General features: G+C 47.4%; 1 protein-coding gene across 7 annotated transcripts in view; it reads right to left on the bottom strand.

The window, feature by feature from the left end:
- SZT2 (SZT2 subunit of KICSTOR complex) overlaps positions 1-23,680 on the bottom strand; it is an 804,663-nt gene that overhangs the window by 110,528 nt on the left and 670,455 nt on the right. For all 7 annotated transcript variants that reach the window (XM_078659317.1, XM_078659363.1, XM_078659315.1 and 4 more), the window contains 4 exons: positions 19,395-19,665; positions 18,919-18,998; positions 18,376-18,501; positions 9,922-10,124 (listed from right to left, as the gene is read on the bottom strand). In XM_078659317.1, coding sequence (XP_078515443.1) covers positions 9,922-10,124; positions 18,376-18,501; positions 18,919-18,998; positions 19,395-19,665 — 680 coding nt within the window. The remainder of the gene's footprint in view (positions 1-9,921; positions 10,125-18,375; positions 18,502-18,918; positions 18,999-19,394; positions 19,666-23,680) is intronic.

Genomic DNA, 23,680 nt, shown 5'->3' with positions numbered 1-23,680 from the left:
AGCTTTCACTTTCGGTTTCGATTTGACCAATGGCGGCTCCGTAGAAGTGCCCTTAGCCGGGCCCGTAGGCGAGACCGTGGATCCAGTTGCAAGATCTTGGGTAAGGCCATGTGGCGATCCCTCGACCTGAGCCTTAGTTATTGTTGGAACGGGGCATAGCTCGTCACCTGAGCTATCTTCTGCGGCCCCATAGGCCTCATTGTCGTCTCCTACCTCGTCGACGACGTTTTCTGTGTCGAGCATTTCGACGTCTGCGTCGTAGTCGGAGTCGATCTCTGCCGCTGAAGTAGAAATCGGCTCTCGATCTTCCTGCTCGTCTGCTTCATCCCCCTCGAAAATGTTCACCGGGGCAGGGGCCGTCTGCTGAGCCTCCTGGCGCGCCACGCGCCGAAGTCGAATCGTCTTCTTGGATCGAAAACGGGAACAAGCCATACAGTTGGCTTCATCGTGATCCAGCGACAGGCACTTGTTGCACACCGGGTGGACATCGATGTGGGGATACTTGGAGTTGCACACAGAACATCTCTTGAACGGGCTCCGTTCCATGATGTGTCGTCGAATAAGTCTGGCTGCGTTGACTGGGCCTCGAGCACCGAAGAGCCACGCGACTCCTCTGGACGTCCGACTCGGGAACTGAGCCGGAACAGAACCGGGCACCGAACGCAAGACAATACCGACGCTAAAGGAAAAAGGCCTTTAGGCCTAAAGAAAGTTTATATCGATTCCGAACTTAAGTGATCAAATATGCATCCGAACCCAATGGCGGAAAAAAACAATCTGGGGATGGAGTCGATGCCCATGCGCACTGTAGTCCAAGGTAAGAGTCACCTATCTCGTGATACTTCGAAGACTCTTCCAGGACAACAATGTGCAATCATCCGGACCCAACACTAGGCGGCGATCTATGCTATAGATATGAATTCAGCAGCCCACATGCCTCGAACACCATGATCGAGCCGTCCTGCTGTAGCTTTGCACTACTGCCAAAAACACAAGGCTGTAAAAAAAGGCAAACTTTAAGTTGTCAAAATTGTGTTTTTTGAGAAAGAGTTTAGAGTGTTTCCACAGTCCCTAGTGAAAGATTTTTCCACATGTTCTGACAGCAGTTTTACCTTTAAGAACACTATTAACATTTTCAGGGCTGGCTCCAGGGTCTCATGTCCACTTCTTGCAGAAGGATCCCCACAGCTCACCTTCCAGGTCCACAAGAAATGCCCAATACTAACTGACAACCTTGAATTATTCCAGGAGGCAGCAGCTTCCTCCGTCAATACCCTGTCTACTGCTTAAAGCAGTGGGAAGGAAGTTCCATGGGGCAAACAGGCTCCACTGCGAAGACCTTGAACCTCTTTAGCCCTGTGCGTCAGCAGTCTGGCACAATCATTCTTGGAGCAAAATGCTGAGAACACACCAGACAGAGCAGGAAAGAAATCTCTGCTATGCTATCTGGTAGGCCAGTTGGACTCCTGAAGGCAGCTTTCCTTCTCGGTTTCAGGCAGATTCTCCCTGCACAGCGGGTTTAGAGTGTCAACCAGTCAGGCATTACTGGTGAAGTATACCCACCCCTAATCCAATTCAAAGGCTTCCAATTTAGTTTATTCAGCAGAGTGAAGCACGATCCGTCCTGGGAATATGATTTGTGGCATCGAGAGACCATGCGCCAACATTTTAAATGGAGAATCCTTTTCTCAGCTGTGCTGAGCTTTCACCTGCCTCACAGCTCCACCCCAAGTAATTTCCAGTCAGCCCCATGAGTTTCAATATTCTCATAAGTTTGCACTCACTAGACTTCGATTCGGTGTGGCACATCATTTGGTGGCCCTTCCGACCCTTAAGAAACATCCGTCGGGCCCATGCATGTGTGATGGAGTTTCTATTCAGAGCACTTTGCACCTTTTACTGTTCTGCAAACTGTACCCGAATTTACGTACTGCATTCTTGAAACCAATGTTCATAAAATATGGTGTACGTACAGTTAATCAGGCAATGATTTTAATTTTTAATCTGCAATCGGCCGATATCTGTTTTTATACAGCTACGTTTTTAAATTATTGTGTTAATGCCAGGAAAAGTATGTGTTTTTAATGAATCATGTCTGCAATATTTTTGTAAACCTTTTTAGATATCGATCTATTTGTTATTACCATGTCTTTTATCTTTGTGCTTTTATGGTCATTTTATATGTGCCGAATAAAGCTACATGAATTGAATTGAATTGAGTTTCAAAGGTAATCTCTCCTGAGCCTACACTTGGCCTGGGAATGGACCTGCTAAGTCTTCCTGATATCCTTTCTGAATAGGAGGAAAATACATCAGATTATAATCAGGCAAAGATGCTTTACTAGGCTTTAGGAGAACTGTCCATGCCCATCCTGGCAATTGTGTGATCAGTGCCCTATAGTGTCCGGTGGACAGATGGACCGTTACACAGTGAGAAATTAGTGAGATTCCAAGAAAAAATTTATGTCAGTCGATGCACCGTGGCTTTGTTCAGACAGAATATTTCATAATAGCTATAACAGGATTGAGCACATTTTTACAGAGGACACATACGCGCTGCAAATATCATTTTGATAACAATTTCCAATCAAATTATACACCTTAAAGGTCACATTCCAGTTTGTATAGAAGGATGTAATGTAGCAGAGGCTGCAAATATATTGTTCATTCAGGAGACCAAAAAGACAGCTGTCTTATGAGAGTTACAGTTATAGCAGTTTGGAAATGTCAATTATTTCAATACAGTGTAAGTGGTGAGCCTATTTACTAGGTTGTATCCTCTGCAGATTTCGAAATGAACAAGTAGCTTACTATCGGTACATGCCTTTTCTGGTAAAGACTTTATCTAAGTGCAGATTCCTCACCTTGTGAACATCTCAAGGGTTCAGATTAGAACCAGAAACTTTAGTAACAATTCCCTTGAGTCTCAGTAGGTGGGGTCACGCGGCTCTATGATGCTCCGCCCCACCCATGGCATCGGGACCCTATATATCAGCCACTTCCGCACACAGTTTGTTTCTGGACTCTGTCTGCGCCAACAAATATGGAGACCATAGACATCAAAATGTGATAGTGTGCAGATGTTTTCAAAAGATGGAATCTTAATAATGGAGAGTGAGTCCATTCCACAGGACAGGGAGGAGGGTGGGTCAGTGCGGAATTTGCATTTTGAGGGAGTCTGTACCAGAAAAAGTGTTACCGAAGGTAACTAACATTCTTCTGATAGATACTTTTAACTGTATATCTCTCACCTTCTGAATAGATGCCAAAGAAGTACATCTCCCCAGCAGGTGGAACTGTGAAATAACTCTAAACAGGAAATCTTGCAGGACAGATCGGACACATTGCCTATCACGCCAGACCTGGCTATCCAGGCAGTAATGCTTAGTGAATGTATGGAGGGATGACCATATAGCAGCCTGCAGCCTGCCAGATGTCCAAGACAGACACAACGTGTGTGCAGTGCAGTGGTAGCAGCCTTTGTTCTGGTGGATTGAGTCCTCTCTTCAGGAGGTTGTTTTTTGGCCAGCACATAGCAGATTAGATGCATAACACAATCCATTGGGAGATGGTTCTCTTCAGCACCACTATTGTTTTCTTAGCTCCAGAGAAACTGAGTAGTTGGTCATCCTGTCAGTATTCCATCGCCCGATCAACGCAGAAGGTAAGAGCTCTTTTTGGGTCAAGACGGTGGGACAGTTGTTCCTCATTGGAGGGTGGGCATTGCATAGAAAGCCAGCAAGGTGATTGATTGTCCTATGTGAAAGGGGTAGAACTACATTGGGCAAGAAGTCTGCTTTTGTCTGGAGGACCAGTTTGTCTGGGAAGTACGAAGTGTGAAGTGACAATGCCTGCAATTAACTCACCTGGAAGGTTTTATGGTGATGAGGAAAACTGCCTTGTGGTTAGCAGACAAAGAGGACAAATGTGCATGGGTTCAAAAGCATTGGACAAGAGATAGGTGAGAACCAAATTACGATCCCACTGCACAGAAGAATGTCGGAGAAACTTGCTTGTAAGAGTTGAAAGGGACAGGGGAACACCAAGTGACAAACTTCTCTTAGCGTTCTACATATACTGTATTGGTAGACGAACACTTAACCCTCAGCATAACCCTATCCACTTTGGGAGTAAGAATGAAAGTAAGAATGAAAGCCATTGACTGTCTTCGCTCAATCTCCATGCATGGAGATGCAGGTTTTGCAAGCTCAGGCGCAGAACTCAGCCCTGCTGTCACGACAGGAGGGTCTCCCGAAGGGGAAGCCAGATAGGAGGACAAATGATCATGGCCACAAGTTCTGGGTAACACACTCCTCACCCAATCTGTGGCCACCAGAATGACGGGAGTCCCGTTTCGCCTGCCCTTTTTAAGTAATCTGGGCAAAAGAGCTCCGGTGTAGGCGAAAAGTGTCTTTTAGAGAGGACTGCCACAGGTACTCCAATGTGAAAAAGCTTTGACACTGCATATTTTCTGCACACTGCACATTTTCTGCGGTGGCAAACAGATCAAGCAAAGGTCTTGCCCATTGCTGGAAGACACCCTGCGACACCTCAGAGTGTAACCGACATTCGTAACCTGCAAGACAAAGACGGATGAGTTAATCTGCCCTGGCATTCAGAGATCCTACCAGGTGTTGTGTGGCATGGAGCCACCTGGCACAGGACCTACAAACCCACACTGCCCTGTTTGTTGCAGTACCACATGGCGGTCGTGTGGTCTGTGAGCACCTGTACCTGTCGCCCTTTGATAGTCGCGAGGAACATCTCCGGTGCTACGCGCACTGCTCGCAACTGCAGCAAGTTGATGTGAAGGTGAACTTCTGCCGAAGTCCCCTGATTTCCTCCATAACCCAGCAACAATGCATTCGTCACAACCGTTAGTACTGGGTGGAGTAAGGAGAGGGCACTGTCGCTGGTCCAATTGCTGCTGCCCATCCACCACTACAGTTCTTTTTGTCAAAAACATGGTAATTCCCTCTAGTCTTCCTTGTGCAGGAGCATATCCCGGCCTAGGCTTTACCCCTTAATTTGTTCCTCTGGGTTTCCCCGAGCATGGAGGTACCAAATATGTATGGGTGTTTTTAGCATGTGTTGCTGTAGATCACATGCTCTGCATACCCTCGCCATCATGTTTTGGACAAGGACCTTTGCAAATTGTATTTCTTAAAATAATTCTTCAGTCTTGAGATATTTTGTGACTTCTCCCTTAGCCCACAATGTACAAGTAGACTTCACCTCAGATTGTTTTCGGTTTTTTTCAGCCATGCGGTTCCAATCACCTTGAGATACCGAACCATCTCTGTTCCTTTCTATTACAGTCGTGGAGATCCTCAGCCGTCGTTGAAAGACATAATCGAAAATGTTGGCACTTCATATTCCTGCCACCAGAATGGTTCCAGGTCAAAGGTAATTTGAGATTGAGTCAGTGGGTGCCGGGGTATGGAGAATACACATTTTCCATTCTGTACAAAAAGTAATACCAAGCTTCCATTGACAGACATGTATTGGGTCCGTAACCTCTGCTTCCTTTGAGACCACGTCAAACTCCTCAGCCTGCCAAGGATTCAGAAATAAGAAGCCCTATCCGCTAGCATCACTGGTACACTATACAATTCTGCATTGACACTCCATCACCATGCCGGACGCTCTGGGCTCCAAGAAGATGGAGACTGCTAAGAGGGGAGGGCATATTAGCTATCCCAGCTGCCCCAGAAAAGCAGAGCTTGCGGATCCATATGAAACAACAGGTCCCATAACAAAGACCGCCCCCCTTCGAGTTACTGTTCCTCAATCCACACCAAGGATCAATAGTCAGGGGAAAAAGCTTGAAAACAGACTCAGCCACAGGCCAAGCACTGCTCCAAAGGAGTAAGGTATGGAGCCCAGTGACTGCCTACAAAAGGTATTAGCCTTCGGGTGTGACCTCCGGTACCAAGCCCACTCTGCATCAACAGTGTTATGCCAAGGGCCAAAGCACTGGCTCCAGCCAACACCGACTCAACATCAAGGCCATGACTAGACACCCTGGCATCCAAAATCGGGTCCTATGCCGACTCCAAGGAAGATGTCCACGCAGAGTGAACTCTCATCGGCCATCGATCTCCCAAAGGTGCCAGATGTCAAGCAGTGTAGGAACCATCTCCATGGCTTCTTGGGGAAGGATAGTGACATTTGAGGAGGGAATATCTAAGTTTTATCCCATCCTAAAAAAAAGAGTCACAATCAGACCACTAGCCCTGAGCCAGATTATTCTCCTCTACATCCTCATACCAGCTCTGTAAAGTAGTAGAACAGCACCTTCAGTTCTCTCAGACACAGGCGCACATCTTGGCATTCTGATTTCCACCAAAGACAATATCTGATAGCAAGTTGGGCTCTCACAGAGCCTGGCATGCGAGCAAAGCCAGTTACTTGAATCAAACAGGTATGTGATGACATACTGCCCTCTCTCGATGGCGAACCTTTATGTGCCAAGTCTGCACATCAAAGTGTCAATAGGAAGGGGGATTTTACAGAATTTCATGTCACCTCTGTTCATAATATTTAGATTCTCTTCTCTTCATTCTTTATCAGCATGATTATTCTGATATTTCTTAATATATTTGCACATGTTCTGTCCTTGTTTGCCTTCTAAAGAAAGCATCTAGTAATACTAACCCAGAGACTGCGTGTGTCCATACTTTGGTGTGACCAGGACTGGTATCGTAGGAAATAAGCCAGTGGCTTTGCCTCCTCCTTCTTGTCCAAGATCACACTAATGTTTCCCTCCTTAAATTTCCTCTTATACCCAATCAACACTCCTACTTTGTACCCACTCCCATAATATACATTCATTACCTCCCTCGCATGCTCACCTGCCTTACCAAACTCATCCTCTATGAACTTACACCATTCTATAGTGAGATAACCTCTCCTATGCACTCTCACCATAACTGATAACACACGTATTTGTCTTGAACATAATGCCAACAAATCAGTGCTTCAAAACAGCACTGGTAATCCCTTGACTTAAAGTACCCATCACAGACTCAAACACAATAGTAAACTATCAGCCAGTTTCACTTCTGTCCTTCACAGAAACTAGTGTTTGACCAGTTCACACCTTTTAAATCACAAACTACTTGACCACACATCTTCCCTCAAAAAGATTGTCCTCAACCAACTTGATAACCTTGTTACAACTGCACTCTCTCCGTCTCAATGTAAATGTAAATGTCCAGTATTTGTAAAGCGCAAACAATTACCCGAAGGTGTCAAGGCGCTGGGGGCCATGGGGCAGATTAAGTGAGCTATTGCCCATAGTCACATGTTGCCGGGCTAATCTGCCACAGGTGCCAGGGTTGGGATTGAACCGTGAGCTCCCGGGTCCGGAGTCAGTCGCCCTGGCCGCTGCGCTACACCTCAAGCACAATGCACTCTGAGCCACTCGTCATAGCGGGTTCATAGATGACCCCATCACAGAATACCCCAGCCCTCCCTTGGTCGAGTGGGTTGTGAAGGATGAGGGATGTGAACTGATGACCTCCCCCTGCCGCGGAAGACCTACATAGGGGAATTTGATTACATGGATTGTACCTCATGGTTATATGTTAATGACTTGCATTTTACTGATAGAACTTTCTGTCAGGTGATGAATGTGTGACAACATCCTCATGGGTAACTCCACTGTGTTTGCTCCTGGGCCTGGCTTGGGACCTGGACTGTCCATCGTTACTGTTTCATGTTATAAAACAAATAAAGATAGGGAAGAAAAAAAAACTGCACTCTGTCGGACGTCCATCCTCATTCCACTCAACACAACTGATCACATTGAACACAACTGATCACAGTGACACCTTTCCTCAGTGGGATGACTGACACAGCATTTGCTTGCACCTCTATATTTTTTGCGTTCCACACCATCAGCCCTCACTTTCTGTCAAAAATCATTGCCTACCCATCTGTATTCAGTCGCTTGAGGCCACTACCATAACATATACAGAATCAGGCAACTCTTCTACCCCCACTCAACAACTCTAGTTGTCAGCAAGCTTCACCACTCCAATAATCCTTCACCCCTAAGGACGAAGTTGTCAATGGTACTGCTCTTCCTTTGTTGTTCTTTACATGCAACACTTCCTCCTCCTTTTATCACCAACAGGCAGGCAGGTTCTCAGACAAAAATATGGCCTTATTCAGGTTCCTGAGCTTGAACTTCAAAGCTATCCAAGACTAACTACCTCGCAAATTGTTCAAGCAACCTGAACTCAGGAATCCAAATCTTTTGAAACCCCTAAGTGAAGTGTCCTAATTTAATGTCTTCATTGCTTGCACCCTACATTAGAATATGGTTCCCCTGGGCTCAGAACACATCTGCCCTCTAAGCCCCCAAGGCAACCTAAAAGGTAAAATGAAGGCCCAAGACCCACCTTCTGAAGTGCTACCAGATGTATGAACTCTTATCCATCCTTGAAACCCCTACCCTTCCCTCTAGCTAATATTATTTATGGAATTTATATTACATTCCTTAAAGTGAGCTGCTAGTTTGTCACAAAGTACTGTTATAAGAGTACAAACTCAATGCATCAAGTGTATATCTGGGTAATGAGTAATGAGGCACAATAACGAAAGGTGGAATGAAAATAGTCATGAATAATAATATTATTAACCCGGTAGTTGTAAAGCGCAAACTAATCACCCCTAAGGGTCTAAAGGTGCAGGGAACCGTCGGGGAGATTAAGTGAGCTATTGCTCATAGTCACATGGTGCTGGACTAACCCACCACTGGCGCCGGGGATCGAACCGTGAGCCCGTGCTTCGGAGTCAGCTACCCTGGCCGCTGCGCAACACCTCTCATGAAGAGTCCTTCTTACTTGTGCCTTCAAACATCAGAGATTGAGCTCTTTCTCAGTCTCACCCAGTGAGGTTTCGGACGACAGCTTGGCCTTGCAGCTGACCTATGCTGTATAGTAGATCAAGCAGCGGTGAGGAAAAGGGTTAATCGCTCTAGGCAGCATTTGACATAGGATCAGCACTGCTGGGCTCAGTGGAAAGAGCATGGCATGAACTGTCCTGTTCTTTTTAGATGGTGCTCACCCATGACAAAGCCTACACTAATAATTATATGCTGGCCTCACTACTAGTACTGCATTCTTCCTCAAAGACTGACGGCAAAGGGTGCTCCTGCATTTACGTGAACCATGGACACTATCCAGTTTCAGTTTTCTCTTCAATGCCATTTAATATCTTTGTAAAGCATCTACACCCTGGTCTGCTAAATCATCTTTTTTTTATATCACCGATTTGCGTAGTGCAGCCTCTAGCTTAAAACCTGATTGTGAGGTGAAACAAAAGACATAGTGAAAATCCTCTGTGCTCACTTAGGAAGCCCAGTGGGTCATCAGAGAGGCCGGCTGAGAGAAGCATCAGGTGCGGCACTTCAATCCTATTCACCCAGGAGTTTCAAATAATGGCCCATGCCTTCATCTTCCCCTCGCTATCACAATCTGCCACAAGAATTAATGAACTGACTGGACATCTCAGACCTCTGTAGCATGAATGCACCACACACCTTCACTCAAAGTATTGCATATAAAAAACTGATGCTCTCCATACTGCTGTGACTGCCCAAAACTATTCTGCATGTTTCTGCCTTCCTAAGAACTCCCAGATTGAATGCTCTTGTATCTGCCACAACATCATGAACTGTACACAGTAAACATCATGAACTGTACATTCTTTACTGTGGTATGTTGAAGGATGTTCTCAGAAAGGGGCTAGAGACCTCACCTATATGCTAGAACCGAAATATGTCACCCATATACTTGAAACACATATAAAATAAATACATCAATAAAAGGTGCTTAACAGAACTCACAATAATTTAGACATTGAAACGACTGGATGTGAAACCGGTAAACAACGCAGCTGTTGTGTGCTCACCTTCTGGCCGGAGAGTGAGGCCGCACCTGCACCAAGATGAAGCCCATGCTCTGCAGATACTGTATGTACTGCTGCATGAAGGTGTTGCACATCTCCAGTAGCCATGGCTCATCTCGCAGCTTGGAGGGCAGCATCTCGACGGAGTCACAGCTGTAGCTACGATCACGGCCTGAAGCATTGGAGTCATTAGAGCGGTGCCTCTTCTGTAAAACAAGAGATGGCGGTGAATACTGTCAGTGCCGCAACCAACACTGGCACGGAACAAGGGCACCATTGGCTCAAAGTTTCTCTACTTCTAAGAAGCTCAGCCGCCTTCCCAGACTCACTACTCTACGGGCATCATTCTTGTGGTGCTGATGTCTGGCTTGTGCACACTCACATTGATGTCAACTTTCCTGAAACTACATTCTGCCCTCCTTTGTCCTCGCTGTAGGTGTGAATGAAAGCATGACACCATGGTTGCCACTGCATGAAACTAAGGTTGCCACTGTCATGCTGTTATATCCGAAGCATTGTTGGTCATTATAAAGAGTGTCCTTTGGGATACAAAGGATAAAACAATTTGCTTTCCTTTCAGAATGTTTCTCAAATATTTCCTCTTGTTTTGGGCATCATTCCAGTGAACAAGGAGCTTGTTCTACTCTTCCTCCATGTTTCTGTCCCTCTTGCCATGTATGATGGGAAGGAGACGTGGCATACTGACAAGAGCTACTGCTGCTAACTTTAGAACATGAGGAAATAGGTCCGAATCCAGGCCTGGGTTCAACATCCTGTAATTCTGGGCAAATCATCTAATCTCCCTGTGTGTTAAAAGGAAAATGTGTACCAGCCTGGTGCTGTTGTGAAGCACATCAATGCCTTGGGCCAGGTTTGCACTCCAGAATCAAGGCAAAAACAAAAACTCCATAGGCAAAGGTCATGCGTTATTTCAGAGGCAAATCAAGACTGGAAATGTGTGACTGGGTACGGTGCAGGGGCTGAATGATCAGCAGATGATGTGTGACTGTTTGTCTGAGAGGGACTGGGAATTCCTACTAGTAGCTGCCTATAAGGAGACTAAGCACTAGGATGAGTTGTCATTAAGCATGGGTATCAGGCATATTTCCCAACCATTTGCCTGGGTGTACGCGTACATAAGGTATATTCTCAAAACAAAAGGAAGCATCCAGAGGGAGGTGTGGGAAACATATTGCTCCTATGTCGGTATGAAGTGTGTAGGAAAGACCAGGGGCAAGCGGTGTCACATCCATGCACAAAAGTGAAAGTTTTGTGCACAGCAGCTCTGCAACCTACCCCGTGTTGATGCACAGAGAGGGTATCTTATCATGTGTCACTTACCAATAGATGTGTTATAAATTTTCAGGGAGGGGATCCAGGTTGTGCTACAGGACCCAGTCCACATTTAAAACAAATGTTTTTGGATTACTGTTAGAGGACGCCTGTGAGGACAGGCAGTAGTTGAACTGCTCCACTTAAGATATTCCTTAGGCTATCACAGACACTTGGTGGCATGGATCACTTCTAAGTGCTTCATGGAATGTCACTGGGACAGGAAGACGATCCCTGTCTGCCCGAGCATGGCTAAACAGGACAAAAGGGGTGGGGGATGAACACCTCAGCAGCACTGCACTGCTCCTTAATCCCACTGAATAACATAGGGACTAGGAGGCTATATTTCTAAACATAGGTGGGTACTTCCAATGCAGCACATCTGAAAAAGAACCATTACACACTCTGTACTTCCAGTTCTAGAAAAGCGAGAGAAAGGAGAACTTGCCTATGTCTTCTGGGCCAAGTATTTGAGCCAGTGCCCACAAGAGTTCACCTGATGTGCAGGCTGCACCTGGTAAATACAATGAGATGCAATTCTCATCATAAACATCAACATTCAGGGTCAGTACAAGTACTGAATCAAATGCCATTTCATCATGAATGTGAATTGTTTTGCTTTAGTGTGAGGTTCATACAGTTCTGAAAACGCAGATTTTTTGGTATTAAAAGAAATAATTTTCTAAACTCCCTCAGTAATTCTCGGGGTCTGGCTTTTCAGTTCCCTCCATGTAAAACAGGCACTGATGTTGATGGCCTGGAGGTGTGACTACACAGATGTGGCCCATCCTGGCAAGGTGTAACTACAAATAATCATCATTGGAGTTTCACGTTACAGGAGGGAATTTGCAGCAAAAGTGAAAACTTACTTAGATGCAGGTACAACCGTGGCCCGAGGTGTCTTGCTCTGAGTTCTGAAACTCAAGAGACATGCCTGGGGCCACGGTTCAAATCCCATGTGACCGGTATCAATGGTTATCACCTCCAGGGCAGTCACCAGTTCATCTGAACTGCAAAAACTGCCTCTAATATGCTCACTATGAAAAGACCTGTAGCCATCAATCAAAACATAGTGATTTATAAAGACCTGCCACTACCACATAAGCTTCACCCAGATGTGCCATAACTCCTTTCTACTGCTTCTTTCTCAAACTCAACCTTTTCCTACAGTTTCACCATGCCCTTCCCATCAGCATCTTCTCAGTTAGACCATTACATCAGCTCTTCGGTTTCCCGAAGCTAGCCTGGTAGGTTTCTAGCTCTTTCTGGCTTGTCATTCTTTCTATCCTTTCCTGTTACAATTTGTCTTGAGTAAGGTTTACAGTAAAGAACAAGTTACTTACCTTTGGTAACGATATATCTGTAAAAGACATAGATTATTTATAGATTCCTTACCTTAGAATTACCAGGCGTCAGACTGGATCCAGAGAATTTTTCGTCAGCAGTACCCCTGCGAGTCGAAAGGTGGCATCGGTCAGCTCCACATTTGCGTTGGCATCGTGATGACGTTGTGATAGCCGCCGCCCTCACTGACGTCAGTTCTTTACATGACATTCCACACTAGAAGCGCAGAGCCATGCAAGACACTGACTACTGGTGCACAAGCTAGTGCCCTGTAAAGGATTCCCTGACCCTAAAATTCAGTTTGCAGAACGGGAAGGATAGGTGGGTGGGGCAGTAAGGAATCTATAACTAATCTATGTCTCTTACAGATATATCGTTACCTAAGGAAAGTAACTTGTTCATCTCAAAGAGACAATTAGTTATAGATTCCTTCCCTTAGAATAGACACCCCAGCAATACCAACCACGGAGGTGGGTCTGCGAACCAAGTTCACACCAGAAAGTTCTGGAGAACAGAACGGCCAAAGAAGCAGTCTCTTCTGACTTTGCTGTCCAGGCAGTAGTGTTTTGTGAACGTGTGCAGAGATGCCCACGTTGCTGCCTGACAGATGTCATTGAGAGGGACTCCCCGTCCCAAAGCAGTGGCCGCTGCGGTTTCCCTGGTGAAATGGGTGTGCAGTCCCACTGGAGGCTTTGCCAAAGAGTAGCAAGCTTTAATGCACAAAATAACCCACCTAGAGATAGTCAGTTTGTGCACGGCCCGACCTTTTTTGGCGCCCACGTAGCCAACAAAGAGCTGATCATCCACCCGGAATTGCTTGGTGCGATCCAAATAAAATGAAAGCGCACGTTTTGGATCCAGATGGTGGAGTCTCTCTTCCGCCTTAGAAGGATGCGGAAGTGGAAAAAAGGTGGGCAAAGTGATGCTTTGACAATGTGAAAGAAGTAACAACTTTGTCCGGATGAACACCCAGAAAAGGAGGCTTTGAAGAAAGAGCTTGTAGCTGACTCACCCTGCGAGCAGTGGTGATGGCAACCAGAAACGCAGTCTTTGGAGTAAAAGTCTGAGAGGACAGTTATAAAGCGGCTCAAAGGGAGTGCACATAAGGTAAATAGGAACCAAGTTCAAGTCCCGCTTAGGCATTACAAATGAAACAGGAGGGAAAAGATGAGTAGTGATCTTAAGAAAGCGATTTACAACAGGGGACTTGAAAAGAGAAGGCTGATCAGAAAGCCAAAGACAGGCTGAAATGGCTGCGAAGTAGCCCATCAGAGAGCCCAGAGCAGAGCCCTGCCGGGCCAAAGACAGAAGGAACAAGAGAACCTCGGAAAGGGGGCAGAAAGGGGATCCACAATCTTTGCTGCACACCATGCCACAAATTTGTTCCATCTGCAGGCGTATACCATCTTAGTGGATGGACGCCTGGCTGCCAAGATAACATCACAGACTTCGGAAGGAAGGTCAGAGGCTGTCAATTGTCGCCGCTCAATCTCCAAGCAAGGAGGTGTAGACTGGACAGGTTCGGGTGGAGAACCGTCCCTTGCTGCTGCGACAGACGATCCTCCCGAAGAGGCAGTGGGATCGGAGGATCGAATGCCACGGGTAACAGCTCGGGATACCAGACTCTTCGTGCCCAATCCTGAGCCAAAAGTATGACTTGGGCCCGATCGCTCTTGATCTTCCTTGAGCACTCTCGGCAGAAGTGGTATAGGCGGAAAGGCATACAACAGACCGCAACTCCACTCGCGATGAAAAGCATTGCCGAGTGAGTGCCGCCTTGGAAATTCCAACGTGCAGAATTGCTGACATTACGCATTCTCTTTGATAGCGAACAGATCCAACCAAGACTCTCCCCACTGCTGAAAGAGACCTTGCGCCACCTCCGAGTGAAGACGCCATTTGTGATCCATCATGCACCTGCGGCTGAGTTTGTCTGCCCTGGCATTCAGTGAACCTGCCAGGTGTTGAACCACCAGGGATATGCCCTGATGTTCCACCCATGTCCAGAGACGGAGGGCCTCTTGACATTGGGTCCACAACCCCACCCCTCCCTGTTTGGTACAGTACCACATGGCGGTGATGTTGTCCATGAACACGTGCACTACTCTTCCCCTGCCAGAGGGAAGGAATGCTTTGAGTGCAAGACGAATCGCCTGGAGCTCCAGCAGGTTGATGTGGAGCTCAGAGTCCGCCGGAGACCAGAGGCCTCTGATCTCCGTCTTTTCCATGTGGCCGCCCCACCCTAGAAGTGATGCATCCGTCACCACCGTGTTCTCCGGTTGGGGAAGGGAGAGGGATCTGCCGTTGACCCAATCCCAGTTTGTTAGCCACCACTGCAATTTGCCTGCAGTGCCCTACGCGATCTGGACGCAAACGGTTGGGGAAGGGAGAGGGATCTGCCGTTGACCCAATCCCAGTTTGTTAGCCACCACTGCAATTTGCCTGCAGAGCCCTACGCGTTCTGGACGCAATCGGACAGGTTCCCCTGATGCTGTGCCCACTGGAACTTCAAGTCCCACTGCGGAGCCCGCATATGCCATCTGGCATGATCCACCAACAGGATGCAGGAGTCCAGCAGCCGCAGGGTCACCCTGACCAGTATAGAGGCTGAAATATCAGAATCATAGACGAAAATCCAAGACTCGCTGCTCGGGAGGATAGACCCAAAACCACATCATGCCCAGAACCGCTCCGATGAAGAGGAGCTTCTGAGAGGGAGTGACTTCACCACGTTGATCGAAAACCCCAGTGAATGCAGGAGGTCTGCCATAGTCTGGAGGTGGGAGACGACAGCCTGGGGTGAACCCGCCTTCAACAGCCAGTTGTCAAGATAGTGGAAGACTGGAAGACCCAATCTGCGCACATGAGCTGTGGCCACCGCTATCACCCTTGTGAACACCCCAGGGTACTGGTGAGGCCAAAGGGGAGCACCATAAACTGAAAGTGCTCGTGGCCCACTGAGCCGCAGGTAACGCCGGCAGGACGGGGATGTGAAAATAAGTGTCCTGCAAGTCCAACGCTAGCAACCAGTCTCCAGGGTTTAGGGCAGAAAGTACCTGAGCTAGCATCATCATTTTGAACTTCTCCTTCCCGATGAAGCGGTTGACGTTCCTGACATCCAAGATAGGACGCAGGCCTTTGTCCTTCTTGAGCACCAGAAAGTAGTGGGAATAGCAACCACGACCTACTTCTGGGGCAGGAACTCGCTCAATGGCACCCTTGCTAATAGAGCCATAACTTTCTGTTGGAGAAGGGCCAGCTGGTCCTCCGACATTCGATGGAACGGAGGTGGCATGGCTGGGGGTAGCCTCGAAGGGGAGGGAGTAGCCCCTTCTGACTATTTGCAAAACCCAACTCTCCGACGGGATGGTGCGACAGTGGGGGAGGTGATGGCGAATCCTGCCGCCCACTGGCGATTGGTGGCCCTAAAAGGTCAATCTAGGAGAGTTTGGAGGCTGCTGCAGAGGGGGCGATGGTGGACTGGCTCGCTCGCTGGTCCCCAGACCCACGACGGTGGGTCCCACGTCCCTGGCCGCGCTGAGGCTGTAAAGCTTGCGCCAGCCTGTGGCTCTGGGTGGAACGTAGCAGGGCACCCCTTCCATAGCCACAAAAGGGGCGAAAAGCAGAATGCGCAGGTCGGGTGGTGGAGAGGCCCAGGGACTTTGCAGTAGGCCGAGAGTCCTTCAAGCGCTCCAGCGCGTTGTCTACTTTGTCGCCGAACAGATGACGGCCATCAAAAGGCATGTCCATAAGGGTAGCTTGGAAATCCCGAAAAAGCCATTGAACCTCAGCCAGGCATAGCGTCGAAGGGCTTGTAATCGTCTTGCCTAGTGAGTCTGCTGTGTCCAGCCCACATCGGATGGTAAACTTGTCTGCGTCTCTCCCCTCGGTGACTGCACGGGATAGCACGGCCCGGGCCTCCTCCAGGCACTGGGCCAGCACCCGCGCCACCATATCCCACACAGAGTGGGTGTAATGGCCCAACAGACAAGCAGGGTTTACCGACCGCAGTCCCAAGCTGGAGGACAAAAACATCTTCCCAAGGTGGTCCAGCCTTTTGGATTCCCTATCAGGTGGTGCGTTAGGGAAAGCGCCTTTGGACGTTGAGGCTTGGACCACCAAGCTCTCAGGCGTGGGGTGGGGTGTTGGGAGAGGAGAGTGGGATCGCCCAGGGCCGGGCAGGGGTGTCGGGCAATCATCCTATCCACAGGAGCCCCTGTGTTGGGTCTAGACGAGGTGCCCAAAAGGATGTCAGTGAGGGCTTCATTAAACGGTAGCAGGGGCTCTGAAGAGCTCGCTGCCGGTTGAAGCAACTCTGTCAGGAGGCTAGTAATGACTGCCACCGTAGGGAGCTCGAGGTTGAGAGCCTCGGCCGCCCTACGCGACACCACCGAATAAGATGCTCCCTCCTCCGTAGCCACGGTAGGAGGAGACAACATGCCAAGGTCTGGGGAGGTACCCAAACCACTGGCTTCCCCCAGCTCCTCTCTCCAGTCCGGTTCATATTGCAACTGGTCAGTCAAAGGGTCTCCAGACCCCTCCCACTCCTCTGGTTGCCAATCTGGCCAGAAAAAAACACTAGGGTGGAACAGGGGCACAACACAATAGTACCCGTCGGCACCTGATCTGGCGTCGGTCATCGCTGGTCCAGCTCCCTGTCCACCTGAGGGTGGAGGCTGGGGTCGATGCTGGCTAGGGACACAACCGGCGTTAGCTGCAGACGCGATGCAGATGGAGTCGGCGCAGGGGGAGGTGTTACAAGGTCAACCATCGCTGATCCGGATTCAGGCTTGGATCCAAGGGGACCCTGCGGTGCCAGGGGCGAAGGCCCAGGGCCCCCAGCTGAGTCCGCGGAGCCCGAAGGTGCGCTAGCAGAGTTGGGCTTCCCAAAGATGGCATGCATCGCTTCGTAGAAACTCCGAAGGTGGGCAGGGGTCAGTCAGGGTCTAAGGAAAACTGAGTCGACCCAGTAGGCTCCGCACGCCGAGCTGTGGGAGGGGCACCGCCCACATCCCTCGTCACGTCGGCCGACGGACAGGGAGAAGTCTAAGAGCAACGATGCTTCTTCGACTTCTTCTTGTGCTTCGACTTTCCTGAGGAGTGCAAAGTCTTGGAAGAAGACTGGTGGTGGTGGGTCCACGACCAGTCACTCGACCTCCCAAGCGAACAGGACCTCAAACAGCGCAGAGCGGACTGCTGGGCCTCGAGAAGCTTTCGGGACCACTCCCGCAAAGACTTCGGATTCATGGTCCGGCAGTCGGAACACAACTTAAGTCGTGGTCAGGTTCCAGGCAGAACAGGCACACGCGGTGCGGATCCGTCACTGACATTAACCGTCGACAGGAGCCGCAAGCCTTGAAATCGGGCATTCCTACAGGCACCAGGAGTCGAGGACTCAAAACGGTGTCGACATAAGTCGCCAAAAAAGTCAGTCAAAAAGTGACTGGAGGTACCGCTCTGTCCGGATCTGCGCTGGCTGGCGCAGAAAAAGAAATAACTGATGTCAGCGTGCGAGGGCGGCGTTTAAGTAGCTACTGCAACGTCATTCCGGCGATCACAACGCCAATGACGAACGTGGAGCCGATCAACGCCACCTTTTGCCGCGCAGGGGTACTGCTGACGAAAAATTCTCCGGATCCAGTCTGACGCCTGGGGGTAATTCTAAGGTAAGGAATCTATAACTAATTATCTCTTTCAGATATGGTAATTACCTTAAATGTCTGGCTGTGCTATATAAAAACTTCAAATAAATAACAAACCATTCTCTTGCTCAGAACTCACCTTCCCTTCAAATTTCACCTGCTGGTCTGCCTGGATCTGCTGACGAAAGACCGCATCAAACAGGAGTGGGGTGGCACAGTAGTGAACCAGCCGTGAAGATTGCTTCAGTGTGTCCAGATCTGCAGTCTGCAAACAAGACAGATGTTAAGATACAGGAGACGATTTATCTCCTCTGAATTCATGAAAAGTGCATACTAGGCAGTCTAAAGGGGTAAGGGTGTGTGTGTGTGTGTGTGTGTGTGTGTGTGTGGTCTAGTGCAGTATCTATCCTCAAACAGAGGGTGTGATCTAGCAGAAGAGGCCTCTAACAAAACATTTTCTTCTGACAGTGAGAGCAAATTCAACAGATGCAGAAACCCAAACACAAACAGCCCTTGTCTCTTCTGATTCCCACTATGCATTCCTGCATCATGTGTGGCTCACTAGGATATGTGAGAAAGCTATGGGCTGCACAGTAAAGAGTACTTAAGACTGACACCCACAGGCAGATGGACAGCCACAATTACTGATGAGCGTTTAGAGAAAAAAAAGATACACACTTACAGTGATAGGCATGTTAGACTGAGCCGATCTTTGCTGCCATGTCACAAACAAGTTTTCAATCTTCAACTGCTTCTCCACTTCTGGAAAAGAAAGCACAGCACACTTATCAGGGTGGATCTCTGGAACAGTCTGCATGCATTTTGGGGCTCATTAAAAGGGTTCAAACACCTTTGGTGGCACAATCAGCATATTAGTGTTATCACTGCATGCCCCCACCCTGATTAGTGGTTGCAAATAATTGATATCCTCACCCTCTATTTCTAATTGCCAAGTCACATTCCCCTATTGGATTACCGAGAAGCCCAGGTTTCTCAGCATGTCTCCGACGCCACATGTTATAAGGAATCTCATGATGTCACAGAGCGTGTACTTCACAAGACTGCTGCATCCCTCACAGAACTCATTGGGATTCTAGCTGCTCCTCAATCCACAACCAGCTGCAGGTATATTCACAAGTAACAAACTTCACCATGTACCTCTTCTCTCAGTGTTCTTGATTTCCAGGAAATGGGCGCCATGAGCGGACACTGTGTCCTGATGCCCAGAATCCACACCATGATGTGAAGGCCGGGAGGCCACGATGTCTCGCAGAGCCTCATCAAACATGACAATGTCAGGTGGGAAGTGAAGAGAGGGCTGGCTACGACCTGGTGTGCCAAGCCGGCCCTGCTCTTTGTTGGCCGGAGGAGTGGAACTTCTGATAAGGGTGTCTGCTTCCATGGTGGAGTTCAGGAAAGGGTTTGGCTCCTAGTTTAGGATGAAAATTGATTAGAGGGATGGACAGGATGAAAGACACACAAAATTATCAGAAAATAATGCAACTACCGAGGAGCATAGGGAGAAGAATCATATCATGCCAAGTACACCAGGGATCGAAATAAACTGTGTTCTGAAAAGATCAAGAGGAGGGCTTGGAGAGGTAAATACTGAGGAATGTAAGGCAGTATTACTGGCTTATCCAGGTGACTGAAATGTGCTTTGATGCAGTGGCAAGTGTGTGGCAAAAGAATTTTAAGTTTTAGGTATATTAAACAAGGCTGATGTATTCAAAGGCAATTAAGTAATCTGGATGGACTTTTCTAGATACTGGATCACACTCCTATACCAAAGGCCATATGGTGTTCCACAGAATACATTTTTAAGTTTCATCAATATGAACAAGTTACTTACCTTCAGTAACGTATTCTCTGATAGAGACACAGTCTAGCCGCAGATTCCTTAAGTTTTGAATTCTCCCCAGGCGCCAGACTGGATCTGGAAATTTTTCAGCAGTACCTCTACACGCCGGGGGACATCGCCATACGACTCCGCGATCATGTCGACTCCTGTTATGACGTCAGTGGAGTTATAGAAGTCCTCTCCAGTGTGCGGACGTCAGTTTCTTTTGTGAAGCCTTCCACGCCAGAACACAGATCTACCATAGAAACTGTAAACTCTGTGGCAAAAAAGATCAACGTATCTTTTAAAGAATAACTTGAATATGGAAATGTATGGTATAACAATACCAATTTGTGAACCATAGGACCCAATGGGTGGTTAAATCACACAAGTACATGAAACAGTGATCACCAGTGTACATAACCGGTGCTGAAAAATGTAATAACCCTTATATTATAGGTCGTTCACAGAGCGGGGAGAATCGGTAGGGCATTAAGCAATCTGCAGCTAGACTGTGCCTCTACCAGAAAATACATTACTGAAGGTAAGTAACCTGTTCATCTGATAGAGACATCTAGACCCAGATTCCTTAACTTTTGAATTAAATACCATAGGTATATCCACCCGGAGGAGGGTCTGCAAACTAATCCTAGCAAAGTTCTCAAAGAGAACCAGCCGGTCGAAACGGACAAAATACCAGAAATACATAGTAATTAGATTAAAAAAAGAGCATGGCTCTTTTTACGTGGTCATTGCCACAGGTTTTATAATGTAAATAATAAACAACACCACAGGCTCGTAAAACGAAAGCTTCAAGGGGAGCATGATAACACCCTGCTAGAAAAAATCAGACCTCAGTTAGTCATTCGTGTGTAACCCCCAAAGGGTAAAGCGAGCCCTTATACTGGAAGGGCCAAAGGCAAAGTGACTGCCATAAAAACCGCAGTCTCTACATCAGTAAATAAATATTTGCAGGAATCCGGTCCTTACACATTCCAGAAAAGAAGAGGTTCCAGAACCCATTTCATTAAAGACCAGATGAATAAACCCATTCATCGCAAGGTAGTATATACCCAAAACTTATAGTGAAGAGATAATCAACTCACAATAAAAACTTGTAATAATACAAGGGACATACTGTCTCATTAGACATAGTGAAACTATATATCAGTATGTGTAAACACATATGCAACACACTTATGCATACACTAAATACACACACAGATAAATGGAAATGAAAAACCAGCCCAAGGTACAATACAACATACACTTCGAGAGAGATAACACATCCTGGGTAATTTAGCATTAAGATAATGCTGTCTGCCACAAGTACCTTAACGGCTGGTACCACCTAAAGAAAACATGAAAATTAACCCTTGCCTGTAGCAAGTCGACTTACAACCAGACATGGCCAGTAGGTAAAGATGAAGAATAAACCAAACTCCTGGAAATTTCCCCCCCAAAAAGGGATATCCAGTTGAAGTAACGGTCCACAAGACATAGAAGCCAGAGCCTAAAGACAGGGACGGGGATGGGGACGGGGACGGGACAGACAGACAATCAGACACACACACCTACCTACCTCTGTAAGGGCACAAGAAGCCACAGATCCTACACTCACACTATGATCCCTAAAAAGGGTGTAAGCTACAGAAAGGAACAAACTCTTATTTGAGAAAGAAACTAAAAAAGGCCCCCCAAGGAGACAGATAAAATGTAATCTCCAAACAGAAAATGTGTAATTATAAAAATATAACCACCAACCACCTTCCCAAGACAAGGAATGTAAATAGCCGCACACCACGACAAAGCTTACATCCCTTTATTTCGAAGCAGCTGGCAGTCCTAACATGTTTTGTTCGTTTTCCTTCAACTTTATCAAAGGGTTGCGCCGCTGACATCACATTAGGCATGAGAAGGAACTGCCTTCACTTCTTTATTTATCAATTGTCCAGTGGGCGTTACACTCCGTCGCTAGGTTTTATGGTCCATGCAGTTCCTAATTTTATCCGATTGTTTTTGTCCTCCAGTGGGTCATATCTCATGCCAATTTCCTGATGTAAAGTTCGTCGTGTCCCAGAAAACCCATTTTCAAAGTTTCCCTGGAACCAATACCAGAGGCAGTCTTTGGCGGCACCTGCCTGTCCTGTTGCTTACGCGTTCTCCAAAGGCGGTTCAGTTTCGGGCAGGCTATGGCGCTCTTGTGGCGGTGCGTCGCTTACGGCTGAACCACTCAGTTAAATATCCACCAACCACCTTTCCAAGACAAGGAAAGTAAATAGCCGCACACCACGACAAAGCTTACATCCCTTTATTTCGAAGCAGCCGGCAGCCCTAACATGTTTTGTTCGTTTTCCTTGAACTTTATCAAAGGGTTGCGCCGCTGACATCACATTAGGCATGAGAAGGAACTGCATTCACTTCTTTATTTATCAATTGTCCAGTGGGCGTTATATAAAAATATAAGTACATGTTAAGCAAGAAAAACAGAACCTGAAAGGTAAGCGCTGCTGTGCTTAAGGACAATTGCATATTTTGAAGTTGCTGTTTAAATTGATGGATCTGCGCAACCTGATCGCGCTGTATTTTATATTTGCCCATTTTTAATTTCTTGGTTCTCTAGTTGCCTTAATTTCGTCGTGCTTATGTGGGGGAAAACGGGGCTTTCATAGGACATTGCTTGCACGTTAATAGGAGAATTCCACCGCTGTTACAGCGGCCCTTTAGCTGCTTCTGTGTGCGAGGGGACATCTTGGGTGAGGTAGTGCCGGCTGCGGCGGACATCTTTGTTAGCAGGCCAGCTGCTGTCCGACGCGATAGGCTTACAGGAGGCCATTTAAGACAGATTGACCTGGCGCTCTCCCTGAAAGGTAAGCGCTGCTGTGCTTAAGGACAATTGCATATTTTAAAGTTGCTGTTTAAATTGATGGATCTGCGCAACCTGGTCGCGCTTTTATTTTAGACTCTATAACTGCCCAATTGAATATTCGAGCTGCGCAACCTGATCGCGCTGTATTTTATATTTGCCCATTTTTAATTTCTTGGTTCTCTAGTTGCCTTAATTTCGTCGTGCTTATGTGGGGGAAAACGGGGCTTTCATAGGACATTGCTTGCACGTTAATAGGAGAATTCCACCGCTGTTACAGCGGCCCTTTAGCTGCTTCTGTGTGCGAGGGGACATCTTGGGTGAGGTAGTGCCGGCTGCGGCGGACATCTTTGTTAGCAGGCCAGCTGCTGTCCGACGCGATAGGCTTACAGGAGGCCATTTAAGACAGATTGACCTGGCGCTCTCCCTGAAAGGTAAGCGCTGCTGTGCTTAAGGACAATTGCATATTTTAAAGTTGCTGTTTAAATTGATGGATCTGCGCAACCTGGTCGCGCTTTTATTTTAGACTCTATAACTGCCCAATTTAATATTCGAGCTGCGCAACCTGATCGCGCTGTATTTTACATTTGCCCATTTTTAATTTCTTGGTTCTCTAGTTGCCTTAATTTCGTCGTGCTTATGTGGGGGAAAACGGGGCTTTCATAGGACATTGCTTGCACGTTAATAGGAGAATTCCACCGCTGTTACAGCGGCCCTTTAGCTGCTTCTGTGTGCGAG

Source organism: Lissotriton helveticus, chromosome 1_1 (genome assembly GCF_964261635.1).
Source record: "Lissotriton helveticus chromosome 1_1, aLisHel1.1, whole genome shotgun sequence".
In the NCBI taxonomy this organism is placed as follows: Eukaryota; Metazoa; Chordata; class Amphibia; order Caudata; family Salamandridae; genus Lissotriton; species Lissotriton helveticus.
Note: the sequence above shows the minus strand (reverse complement) of the source record. Positions and strands in the feature narration are given on the sequence as shown.